This window comes from Cucurbita moschata, unplaced genomic scaffold, assembly GCF_002738365.1.
Source record: "Cucurbita moschata cultivar Rifu unplaced genomic scaffold, Cmos_1.0 Cmo_Scf00021, whole genome shotgun sequence".
NCBI classification, from domain to species: domain Eukaryota; kingdom Viridiplantae; phylum Streptophyta; class Magnoliopsida; order Cucurbitales; family Cucurbitaceae; genus Cucurbita; species Cucurbita moschata.
Genome location: NW_019268537.1, coordinates 1,250,214 through 1,263,179, shown reverse-complemented (window position 1 = coordinate 1,263,179; position 12,966 = coordinate 1,250,214). Strand labels below are relative to the sequence as shown.

At 33.9% G+C, this 12,966-nt stretch overlaps 2 protein-coding genes across 3 annotated transcripts; one reads left to right on the top strand and one right to left on the bottom strand.

Annotated features, from left to right (window-relative positions):
- Nucleotides 1-1,161: 1,161 nt before the first annotated feature.
- On the top strand, nucleotides 1,162-3,016 carry LOC111458889 (trihelix transcription factor ASIL2). The gene is made up of 2 exons (XM_023101744.1): nucleotides 1,162-1,902; nucleotides 2,451-3,016. The coding sequence occupies exons 1-2, from the start codon at nucleotides 1,324-1,326 to the stop codon at nucleotides 2,889-2,891; spliced, it is 1,020 nt and encodes a 339-aa protein (XP_022957512.1). The 5' UTR covers nucleotides 1,162-1,323; the 3' UTR covers nucleotides 2,892-3,016.
- Nucleotides 3,017-9,859: 6,843 nt separating this feature from the next.
- Nucleotides 9,860-12,584, bottom strand: LOC111458776 (transcription factor IIIA). Of its 2 annotated transcripts, XM_023101582.1 has the most exons (6): nucleotides 12,426-12,584; nucleotides 11,809-11,940; nucleotides 10,845-11,127; nucleotides 10,514-10,752; nucleotides 10,279-10,422; nucleotides 9,860-10,193 (listed from the first exon to the last, which is right to left on the bottom strand). In XM_023101582.1, exons 2-6 carry the CDS (start codon nucleotides 11,938-11,940, stop codon nucleotides 10,047-10,049), a joined length of 945 nt encoding a protein of 314 aa, XP_022957350.1. In that variant the 5' UTR covers nucleotides 12,426-12,584; the 3' UTR covers nucleotides 9,860-10,046. The 2 variants fall into 2 exon arrangements, with proteins under 2 accessions (XP_022957350.1, XP_022957351.1); XM_023101583.1 differs by lacking the exon at nucleotides 12,426-12,584 and having other exon boundaries at nucleotides 10,845-11,410.
- Between the last annotated feature and the right edge of the window lie 382 nt (nucleotides 12,585-12,966).

Sequence of the window (12,966 nt, the reverse complement as noted above, 5' to 3'; positions counted from 1 at the left end):
TTCCAGCTACTAGTACGACGTAAGATCTCAAGTCGGTTCGAGACGAGAACGAATCATCTTTTACAAGAATGTAAAATTTCCTTTCTAATAGATGCGTTTTAAAATTATGAGGCGTGCAACAATATGTAACGGGGTGAAACGGATAATATGGATGAATATAAAAATAAAAATAATTATATAAATTATTAAAGGGAATTGATTTAAACTAATATGATTGAAACAAATTTTCAAGTAAGAAATGATGATGGGTTTTGATTATTCCTTTCTAAGAAATAGTGGAAATGCCGATATTTAGAAAAGTTGACATTTTTTACATTTAAAAATTTATTGTATATTAAATAACTAAGTACATAAAACATTTTCAAAACAGATTACCCCTTGGATTATCATATCATTTACGGCAATTTTATAAAATAAAATTATTTTTTTACTTTTCATATCCAAAAAAATAAGCTCTAGAGTAGAATTAATATTTACAAACTTATTTTTTAGAAATAAAAAACTAAAATATAGATAATTTTTATTTATTTCTTGAAAAAAAGAAAAAAAAAAGTATAAAGCAAAAGGGTTTGAAAAGAGAGGAGGAGCATCCAAAAAAGTGCGACCTATAAGATTCGTAGGGTTAATTCGTTTTAGGGCTTTAATTTGCTACCACATTAGCCGGGGGTGATGGTGGTGGTGGTAGTACCAGTTAAGTTAGTGGTGATGGTAGTACCAGTTAAGTTAGTGGTAATGGTGGTGGTGACGGTGATGGTGAATTAGAGTGGTCGACAAACCCATGTGCTTGTCCCACTACCTTCTTACTCTCCCACCACTCTTCTTCTTCTTTTTTTTTTTTTTTTCTTCAAAGCTAAGAGGCAAAGGGAAGAGGTGATATGAATTCATTTTCCCCTTGGGTTGCCCACTTACCCTTTATTGCCTTCTCCCCTCCCAAATGCTAGTGGGTTCCATGTCTCTTTCTCATCTTATTTTTTCAAATATTTTAGATTCCAATCCAAACCAAACCCGAACACGTTTACCGTCGTTCATAATTTGTCAAAATTATTGACTCAAAAAGATTCCAACTTTTAAACCTTTAATCATGAACACTATGAAGTTTTAGGGCTTCTTTTTATCATAAACTTTGCGTCTCGGGAATTCACTGAAACCCTCTTCTTTGTCTCTATGGTTGCCCACTACCAAGGGTATTCTCTTTCTCTCACTACAATGCTAGTGGTTTCAATGTTTGAAGATGTTAGCAGCTAACTAACAATAAAGCTTGCAACTTTGTAACTTTAAAACTTTAAACCCTTCAATTTTCTCTTCCCCCTATCTCTCACTCCCATGGAGATCAAACCCACTCCTTCATCCCCACTCAACTCAGAAACCACCTCCCCTTCTCTTCTATTTAACCACCACCACCACCACCTCCCCTCCGCCATCGACGCCGCCGCCGAAACCCCATCTCCCAAAAAACCCCCTGCTTCCACCACCGGCGCCGGGGACCGGCTGAAACGAGACGAATGGAGCGAAGGCGCAGTGTCCACCCTGCTGGAGGCTTATGAATCCAAATGGGTCCTTAGAAACAGAGCCAAATTGAAGGGTCATGATTGGGAAGACGTGGCCCGCCATGTCTCTTCAAGGGCTGATTTTACCAAATCCCCCAAAACTCAAACCCAGTGCAAGAATAAAATTGAGTCCATGAAAAAAAGGTACCGCTCTGAATCCGCCTCCGCCGCCTCCTCCTGGCCCTTGTACCACCGCCTTCATCTCTTGCTCCGGGGAAACACCCTCACCCCACCACCGCCGCCTCCGACGCCGGTCATTCTTCTGGATCCTCCCCCACCACCTCCCGCTCCACCGCCGTTTCTGCCGGCGCAAAACTCCCATGGGTCCAATGGTGGTGATCGGATTAATCCTAAGGTATCAACTTCCCTTAATTCCCGTTTTATTCTCTTTTTAATTTTTTTAGTCAATAAATTATTTGAAATTTTAGTAAGATTTCAAATTAAATCAGCAAACTTTTTTTTACCTTTAATTTAATAATTTGAACTCAAATTTATTAAATCAAGGATCTAATTCAAATTATTTATTTAATTTATTAAAAATTATTTTTAAGAGCGATCCAATAATATATAATAAAAAATAATTATATAATTAAATAAAACAAAAACTATGTATATAGTTGTATTTTTATAATTAATAATAAATTTGAATTGATTTGGTTTAACCAACCCCATCCATAAAATTTTTATTTATTTGAATTCAACTTAACCCAAATAAATTCATGACCATCCTAGGCAGATGAATTGGGCAGAGATTTGATTTTTGAAGTCATCGAATGTTTTGAACATCTTTATCGAATGGTTATCCATGAGACTTTAATTTCTTTATCGAATTTGTACACGAGTTGTGGTTGATTTGAGCGTTTTTGTTGAAGAATTAAAGTAGAAAAGTAAAAATGATTGCAGGAGGATGGGGTTGATAATGGAAGAAGAGATGAATCAGATGAGTTATCAGAGAAGAGTAAGAAGATGGTCATAGAGACAGACAGTAGCACACCAGCAATAGTATACAGTGACAAAGACAAGGTATCCATGAGGCCTAAACAACAAACAAAAATGAAGAACACCAAGAAGAAGAATAAGTCGACGAGGCTGTCGGCCGAGGATTCGTTGGAGCAGATCGCCGGGAGCATACGGTGGTTGGCCGAGGTCGTGGTGCGATCGGAGCAAGCTCGAATGGAGATGATAAAGGATATTGAAAAGATGAGAGCTGAAGCAGAGGCTAAAAGAGGTGAAATGGATCTCAAAAGAACACAGATCATTGCAAATACTCAATTGGAGATTGCTAAGCTCTTTGCATCTGCTACCAACCCTATAGATTCTTCACCAAGGATTGGTAGAACTTGACTTCAATTTTTATTCATCCAATAATAAAAATCATATCAATCTCATAGTAACATATAACTCCTATTAATCTCAATCAATGTAACTTTCTCTTTCATTTCGCGTATAAAAATATCGCTTTTTTACTACTCGTTTGATGTTATTGATGTTGAAATTCGATCTACTGTGAGTTTGTATGAAAGTAGAAATTGAACGATCTTCGGTCAAATGTGAATGGTGCACTAATGTGGTGCTAAGTGTCACGGTCATGCTCGTCCAAGGCGTGTTTGCCCATGATAAGCCAAACCCTTTATGTGTGTTTTACTTTTGTATTTCTAAAAAGAATGATATTTCAGAAAGATCATGTAGGCCTGACAGACATGAAATGACTTAGGATATACTATAGGGGTAGGATTAGTTGTCAACTTCTCCGTACCAAAAGTTATATACTGTGAGCCATTGTTGTTACTCTCTTACTTGCATATATAACGTCTCTTTCAAAATCTCTCTTTGCCCTCGTTTTTTAAAACCTTCTTCTTAAACCAAGGCCAGAGGCTTGAGCCTACGTTGCTTGACCTTAGGCGACGTAAGAACGAATTGGCTTAGCTCACTTGTCACTAAACTACCTATACTTTCATGTCCAAGTGAGTATCGGGTTTGTAAATAGCTTAGACTAGATTAGAGTTTATCGAGAATCTCGTTAGGGTTCTTGGTATGTTGTAGGTAAAGGAAAACGATTGCATCAACAGTCCATTTGGATTTGATTGTCCTTTTTCAGCCTTCGACCAATTCTGCCCTAATCTTAACTCGATCTTATAACTGGAGCCTTATCGACGGGCCTTAGGTCTCTACCAGCTTTGGACTCGATCATATAACTAATTTTAGTAATTATGATAATTTAATCTCAAATCTATAATTTTTGAACTCTAAAATTAATAAACATAATTTCAAGGAAATAAAATATATATATATATATTAAACAACATATTAAAGAAAAAATGGGCCGTCGGCCCATTAAAATTTGCTTATCGACCCAATGGAAAGCCCACAAAATTTGGGTGACATCACATCAATTTTCACATGATATGATTAAGAAATAATTAATAGTAAAAGAGAGGAAGAAATGGTATTAAAAATATTTTAAACTTTATTATTCAGATTAAAATTTTAATTTTAAAATTAGTTAAAACAATCTTTATGTGGTTAGATATATAATAATGTCACGTCCATCACATCATATATATAAATATAAATTTAATACCGTGGTAAAAAGTGGGCAAGTTTAGAAATTTCTTCCCATTAACGATATACTATAATTAGATAATATATATTTCTCAACTCTTATTTGCCACATTTTTTTCTGTTTCGATTTTTAGTTTAGCTACTTTTAGATATATAAAATATCACTTCCATCATGTAATAAAAAATTTAATTCAATACCGTACCAAAAAGTGGACAAATTTATAAATTTCTTCCGAATAATTATATACTATGATTAGAGAATATATTACCCTTTAAAAATATTCATTTTTGTAAATAAAAAAAAAAACCTTTCTAAAGGTATTTATGCAAAAGAATAAATATATATAAATTTAAGCAGTGATATAGCTGTCGTAAATGTCAATAGTCAATAAAAATTTGTTCCGAGAGACCTGTATAGATCTCTTTTTTCCACCACAATACTTTTTCCACGTGCCTTCTTCCACTTATGTACACGCGCGTTACAAAAATTTAAATATGAAATTAATACTTAAATATAACATATAACGCCTTTAATTAATAAAGAAAGATACGTCAATAAATCAATGTAAATAATTTTAAAGTAAATAAATTTTATCTCCAATTGAATTTATAATTTAAATTAAGTCATAATAAAATTTTAAAATGATCCATTTTCTATTTAATATAAAAGTAAAGATTTGGAATTTTATTACACACCAACTAAATATAAACACCAAGAAGAAAATAAAAGCATTACCAAAAAACTCAGAATAGTAATAAAAAAATTATTTTCATTATTTTTACATTTCTTTTGACCTTCATTTTCTACATCGAATATAGTAAATAACTCTTGAAATTAGCTTCAAAAAAAAAAAAAAAAACCCCGGCCGGCCGCCGGAAGGCACAATGTTACTAAAATTTCCGTCATAAATCGAAATTATCGACGCCGACATCGGAGGGAGAAAAGGCGAGGATGAGGAGCGCCGCCATGAGTCCAACCGGAAAGAAGAGAAGCACAATCGGAGGGGGAGGCAGCGGCGGAAGAACCAAGGGCAGAACTACCATCGAGACCGCAACGGCGGCGAGGACGAAAATGGACACTAAATTGAAGCAACGTACCATAGCTATTTTCCGGCGGCAGGAGATTGTATCATGTCCCTGAGCGGCGGCGTTGAGTGCGACAAGAATCCGATGAAGGCGGCGATTTTGGATTTTTTGGAATTCTGGATCGAAGTTAACGGAGGCGGAGAAGTTGTGGTGGGTGGGGGTTTATATAGGCGTGAGGACCTCTGATTATCTAAAATTAAAAAATAAAATGGAAAAAGCGTTTCTGGAGGGCGGCGCGTGCATGCATCTGAGTGACGACGAAATGAATCACCGCCGTTTGATTTTCTACCTTCTGGGACCCACAGATGCGTGTTTTCTTTGATTTTAAACTCTTTTCTTTATTTATTTAATCATATTAATGGAAAATTAATTTTTAACTTTTAATAATAATAATAATAATAAATGTTCATTGTACCATATTAAATTTTAGGCTTCAATGCTATCCACGTGCATATACATTAGCTTTGTCATTTCCGTTGATGTAATTTCGAACGTTTATTTTATTTAATTAAAATATTTATGTCCCTTTTAATTTATTTAAATCAAAATTCTATTTTAGTTTTTAAATATCTGAATAACCCTTCATGTTAGTTTGTAACCGCCCAGATCAATCCTAGCAGATATTGCCTTTTTTGGATTTTCCCTCTTCGAGCTTCCCTCAAGGCTTTAAAATGCGTATGCAAGAGAAGGTTTCCACACCCTTACAAAGGGTGTTTTGTTCTCTTCCCCAACCAATATAGGACATCACAATTAATGGTATCAAAGCCAAATATTGGACGATGTGCCAACCTTCTCGCTATTACCCAAAAGGGATAGACACGAGGCAGTGTGCCACTAAGGGAGTTGGGCTTTAAAGGGGGTAGATTTGGTGGCGGTCCCACATCGATTGGAAGAAGAAAAGAGTGTCAGCGATGACGTTGAGCCCTAAAGGGATGTGGATTGTGATGTTCCACATTGGTTGGGGAGGAGAACAAAACATCCTTTACAAGGATGTGAAAACCTTCTCTTAGCACGTTTTAAAGCCTTGAAGGGAAGCCCGAAAAGAAAATCCCAAAGATGACAATATTTGCTAGCGGTTGATCTGGACCATTACAATATATATATATATATACACGAGACACAATCGCTTATTTATTTATTTATTTTTGTCTCGTAAAATTAAATTAAAGGATTCTCTACTAAACAACAAATCACGTAATATTCCACAAATAAAATACTCAAAACCATATTATAAAATCACCTAAGTACTTTTAAAAATTGTAATAAGTATTTAAATATTATTAAATTAGTCAGAGTAATATAATTATATCTCAAATAATGAAGTATTGGAAGTTGAAATTTCGCTTTTTGTATATTAATATATGGAAGAGAGATTTATTAGGATTTTTCTAAATAAATTAAAAAAAGACATATAATTAAATAAATTCATTGAATGAAAAGCCTACAAACAAAACAACCCCACACTTCATATCATAAAATAACTACAAAATCTAGATTGTATATATCCATATTTCTTTTATTTAAATTTCACACAATAATGATGTAATATTCAAAAAAATATTCAATTTTTAATTTAATATTTAGTTAAATTTATAAAATATTCATTTTAATTAAATAGATAAGAATATCCAAAACTTAAATCTTCACTCTAACGTATTATAAAAGAATAACCGATATCTCTACTATTTTAATAAATACTCATAAATACTTTTAATTTAATTATTATTTTATTTACATAAATATCGGTCATGTTATAGAGATATTTTATCAATAGTTTCATCTCGATATCGACATGGACGTTGACATATTAATTTAATTAATCGAAAAAATTAAAATAATTTATTTATATATATATATATATAATTTGTAAAGGAAAACACATTGAAGCTTCTGGGTTTTCAGTGATTCGGTTGGTTTTGTTTTTATTTATTTCCCGGTGGGATTTTGGCATCCGTTCTTTGCATCATAAAATAATTCAGGAAGAAAACGACATCGTTTCGGATGCGGACGTGTCAATAACACCATTTATTAATAAAATAATTTAGTTAAATCTAAATATTGTCTTTTCCAAAAAAATAAAATGAATATTAAAATTTTGGTGTACCTGTACGGAAGGAGAATCGAACAAATTCTTAATATTTGGATTCCCTTTTTATCTTTTTCATAAATACATATTTTATTTAGTTTATTTATTTTTATTATTTTTGTATATATATATATATATATATTTAATTTTTAAAAATAGTTTGATAGAATAAAATTAATAAAAACATAAAATTTAAAAAAAAATGAAAAAAATTACAAGTCAAATTTGGCATGTTATGGTAAGATACAATGGCACCTACTAACCTTTCCAATTTTCCCCAATTTTCACCGTTTTTCCTCCATCCTAAATTAGGGTGAATTTCATATTTTTGGATAACCATTTTTTTTCCCTAAATTTAATTAATTTTTTTTATTGGCTGAAATTAATTGTAAAAAACTATACTGGTGGTCTCTCTACTCATACATTGTTTATAACGTCATTATAACGTCATTATTTTCACTACTTTTTAAACTTTTTAATAAATATTAATTTATTATTATTATTATAAAGAGAATAATAGTTGGGCATTTTTGTAATAAATATTGAGTTTCAATAATTAATATTTTATAATTTGTCTCTAAAAAAATATAAATAATCTTTCTTAGTAAATACAAAGTCAGGAAAGGATTAATTTAGCAAATTTATAACTTTCCTTAATGTTTTTAAATTTATTCAATGTATTTGCTACAAAGTAAAATCCAATACTTTGCTTACACGCCATGCTTTTCTTATACCATATTTTTAGCTAATAAAAATAAGTCACGTTATAAAGTAATTCCTACTTGTTTGTGTATATATAGCTGAGTATCAAAGTGTTGTTCGTATGTTAATGGAAATTTAATACAAATTCAATTTTATTTTTTTTAATATTTATTTGTTACCATCTCGAGCTTTACATTATTTCAACTGTCTTATAAAATATTTCAAGTTCTACATTATTCAAACCGTGTCAAAAAAATATCTGGGGTGAATGATGTGACATTTAAAAAATAAAAGAAATAAAAGAAATGGTAAATATGGTGAGTTAAAATCCAAGAAGGGTTAGTTGGTGGGAATTAAACAACTTGATGGAAAAATGAAAAAAAATAGTATAAAAATAGAAAAATATGATTCTTTTAGGGTGTTGCTTGGAAACGACATATCGTCTTAGTTCAATGCATAAGTTTGGGGTCTCCCCCGTTTTTCGCAAAATTTCGTTGTGGCGGCGCGTCGCACCCACACGAGCGGAAACAAGTGGGTAAAATTCCGTTCAATTTGCCTTCTTTTCTTTTCGACGATTCACATGTTGATTATCCATGCATTGCATTTGGTTTAAGGTTTTTTTTTTCTAGTTCTCTATACAAGTATTAATGAATATAAAAATTAAAATGGAGGTTAAAATCGGTACCGAAAAATTTAGTCTCTAAAATTTCAAAAGAATGTCACTCAACCTAACAATATATTGACATGATGGTTAATGTGTTTTGTGGACTTTAATGATGTTTTAAGTTGTAGATGACTTATGTGATAGCCTATTCTCTTTTCTTTTACGACCATCCCCACAATCTCTACTAACTGTTGTTCAATGTCGGTGTTATTATAAGCCTAGCCTTCTGTTTTCTCTACTCATTCGCATCTCATATCTAAATGAAGAACATTTAACTCATTTAAACCTTATCAAGTCTTCCTCGTTCCAAATCTAGTTCCTTGTGGAGCATCTTGTTTGATGTTTGATGGAATGAGAATCAACTTTTCTTGTCTTCAAGAATCAATGAAGGGTGCTAAGAGAAACGAGATAGGACAAAGAACGAGAGAAGAAGAGAGAACCCATGTTATCAAAATTGACAACAATGCGAACGATCAAATGAGTTCATGGAGCATTATTAAAGTGTGATGTTTTTGGTTTATAAATGGTAGTAGTGTTCAATTTTGATTTGAAGGCTTTAAGTTGGACGGACAAGTGTTTTACATGAAACGTTTGGTTTCCTAATGGTTGGCCATTCAATCATATGAAATTAATTGAATACTATCATACATTCCTCCTTCCCTTCACCTTTTAGGCAAATTTGGCATTGTGAATGTGTATATTATATGATGTATATAATTTAGGCATGTTTTCTTTTTCCTTTTTATAACTTTTAACATTATCAATTTTTTTTATTAATTAAAATTATTATGACTTTTAACAATGGTCAAACTTTGACTTTGGGTCGAGCTCGGATCAAACTAGAGTTGGAGTCGGATCGATCCACCTTTAAGCTACAAACCTAATGGGGAGGCTAAGATTGGAATATGCACTTGCATATACATTCCTCATCCGTGGCTCATAAATTTATAAAAATTCTAACCAAAAGATGCTCACACGTTCTCTTTCTCCAAGAGGTTATTTTTCTTGCAATTTTGGGATGCCAACATGTTAGGCAAGGCAATCAAATGAAATGGGAGTCTTTTAGATTCCATGCACCACATTATGATATGGACAATCAATGTCCATGATTTAAAGCCCTCACGTCTTGTTGAACTCATAGAAACCAAAAGAAACACTTCGTGGAACAGTAGACGACTGGCCATTGCTCGAGGCCATGAAGACATGTAAGAATTTCTTCAGGAACCAAGAACTCCAGGATTTTACTGCCAATGAACACAAAAAGTACACGAGTCTTCTATATTTTGCTTGTGGTAAGGGGAGGGATTACATTGTAAAATACAGATTCTATACATTTAATGAACAAAAGGGGTTGTCTCCTTTCGAATAGAGAGGCCTTCAGACAAACCAGACAAGACAGTCAACATTCCTCATCCATCGTGATGAAATCCAACTCACTTGGGGGGGTAATCCTCTTCCTTATAAGCATTTCAACGGTTGGACGGATCCTTTTTCTCCCTCCCCTAGGCTTTGACCGGAATTGTTCATCAGCCGCTTCAAAATCCCCCTGATCACAGAGTAATAACACGCCCCCTTTATCGATCTATCCGAAGGTCAAAAGTACTTATAGAGTTTACCCAATGAGAACTTACATTAGTGTAAACATGCTGGCCCTTCTTCTCATGATTATCTCGCACATGCTTGTAGCCAAATCTCATGCCACAACCAGGGAAACCACAAGCAAACGGTTTTTGACCGAGATGCACGACCTTCATGTGTTGGTGGAGATTTGAAATCTGAGAGATTAATAGCAAGAGAATATGTCATCCCAATAGCTCAGCTAAAAGTAGTTTCACCAATGGAAGAATTTACAGTCTGGCTACTTACTGTTGAAAAAACCTTGCTGCAGCCCTCATGCGTACAAGGAATTGCCTCTGGTGGACCTTCACTTTCATGCTTTTGTCGTAGATGTTGCTTCATGTTCTTCCTCAATTTCTTTTCCCCACAAATCTCACAATTTATGTATTGGTGGAAGGACTGCATATGAGCCTGAAGGCATTTCTTGTTGGTAAATGTTTTCATGCAACCCGGTTCAGCACAACATGCCTCTATTGAGTCCAGCTTAACTGAAGAATAGGAGAATTTTAAATTAATACATGAATATGTTAAGAAAATGGTCAAAACTAGGTGATTACAAAAGTTTTAGAATAGAACTAACAATGGGAATGTTCATGCTTTTGCAGTTGAGAGGCGTATCGGAAAACCTTCCCGCATCCATCTTCAGGGCAAACAAACTGCTTTTGACATTCTTCAGGAGGAGCACCTCCTTCGTGGCATTCTTTTAGGTGTCTATTTACACACGATATATATGCAAATTCACGACTACAACCTTCAATAGGACACTTGATTATCAATCCTTGATGATGGAGAAGGTGACGAGTCAAATGATCCTTTCTTCGGTAACTGGCTTCACAACCATCTATGGAACATATATATGGCCTCTGCATTAGAATAATGCAATAAAGTTGGTCAGCTTCTGAGTGTATTGGCTAAAAAAAAGCCTCTTCCCAGCATTCTCAATTACTAGACTTCAAACCTCAAACTACTGTAGCGTGACCGAGGCCCACTTGATGGAGCTTCTCAGGAGGTCTCCCAACCTGATACTGATCCAATCAAGTGAGGAAAATGCAGCCTCGTGCATTTTGGAGTTCTTAATGTGGGATCCAATGCTTCACGCTCATATATCCAGGATCACATTATTTCAATATATTTAAGGAGTTGTTCCTGCAAAACTAATCAACTTCAATGCAAGAAAAAAAAATTGAATTTACATGAAGACCTTTAAAATAATTCATAATCAGATGGACAGCCATGTAAACAAAAAATCACACAGTTCCCTTCAATCTGATATTTGAGAAGCGGAAAGGGTAATTGGAACCAAAAGCAAGCATCTAGATGACCATCGATACCCTCATGAAGCAAATTAACCGCCCACCAAAGAATCATGATGTATATTCTGCATAACTATTAGTATATTGCACTTGAAATAGATCAAACTTGAACACCTTGGATGATAAGTATGCTGGTGAATCCATTAGCACACAACTAGCAATATAGACATGAAATAAACTACACTTCTGTACTATTACCAAAGAATCACACGATTAAGTAAATGAAATTACCTCAAGCGAATGGCTTTGCATATGTTGCTTCAAGTAAGCAGGTTTTTTGAACTCAGCGCCACATTCCTGGCAGATATTGGATTTTCCGTTTATTGTCTTATCTCCTCCATCATTATGTTTCCCGCTCTCCATCTATAAGATGAAAAAGGAAAAAAAACAATGCATTCAAATAAACAGTTTGCCTCCCTGTTATCAAATAAATATTAATAAACCCCTTTTGGTAAAACGTAGAAAACATTCTTTTCAAAAAGACAGTCAGGCTCCAGGATAAAACCCTAATCTGTCTAATAACTCCCCTAAAACAGCCCCAACGCATACAATAACTCCCAGCATGAACTTATTCTTTGCCAACTTTGAATGAAAACCTAGATCCCAATCTATGCTCAAATCCAGCCTCAATCAGTCAATAACGATGTAAACGAACAAATTCCTAGCCTATGTAGACTCAATCGAAATCTGAACAGAACACAACACTGACCCTCCGTTTCGTTGACCCGTATTCGGAAGGATTTCAACTTAAAATCCACCGAATTCCAAATTCACCTTACTTGGAAGTTGATTGAAAGAATCCAAAGAGAACAAAGGAAGAAGAATAAAAACACAAGATCCAGACACACCTTCAGGACGTGCGTCAGAAAGATTGAGTGGCTGGAATGCCAACAAGCAGCTGCGACGGCAACGACGGAAGGAAGAAAGAGGCTCCAAGGTACAGTAATTGCAGAAATAGCTACGTCCACCACTGAGAATTCAGCTTTGCTCGGCTGCTCTCGTCTTCCCTCCAAACTTTACGAAAGCCATATATATATACGCACCAAGGGGTACAAGCCCTAGAGAACCTCATACGTGGACGGTGGACCGCTACACTCTTTGAGCCCAGGCCCAATAACTCTAATTGAATAATATATATATATATATATATTTTTTTTTTTTTTTTTTTTTTTTGCTTTTTGAAACAAAGATAATGTTAATTCTTTAATTATTAAAAATATCACCTTTTAATATTTATATAAAATCAGATTAAATGTTTAAATAATCACTTTCACAATAATTAATATAATTAGTTCATAATGAATAAAATTATTGATTCATCTTCATCTTCATTTGTTTAAAGACAAAACTATAATGTACCGACATAATATGTAACGACCTAAGCCTACA

Bases quoted from the DNA above. Each gene is read 5' to 3' on its own strand.
- LOC111458776 (XM_023101582.1), bottom strand. From the start codon at position 11,940: ATGGAGAGCGGGAAACATAATGATGGAGGAGATAAGACAATAAACGGA. The intron at 10,753-10,844 runs GTTAGTTCTATT...CCTATTCTTCAG, and splicing joins AAAGCATGAACATTCCCATT to TTAAGCTGGACTCAATAGAG. The intron at 10,194-10,278 runs GTAAGTTCTCAT...CTCTGTGATCAG, and splicing joins GCCAGCATGTTTACACTAAT to GGGGATTTTGAAGCGGCTGA.
- LOC111458889 (XM_023101744.1), top strand. From the start codon at position 1,324: ATGGAGATCAAACCCACTCCTTCATCCCCACTCAACTCAGAAACCACC. The intron at 1,903-2,450 runs GTATCAACTTCC...AAATGATTGCAG, and splicing joins GTGATCGGATTAATCCTAAG to GAGGATGGGGTTGATAATGG.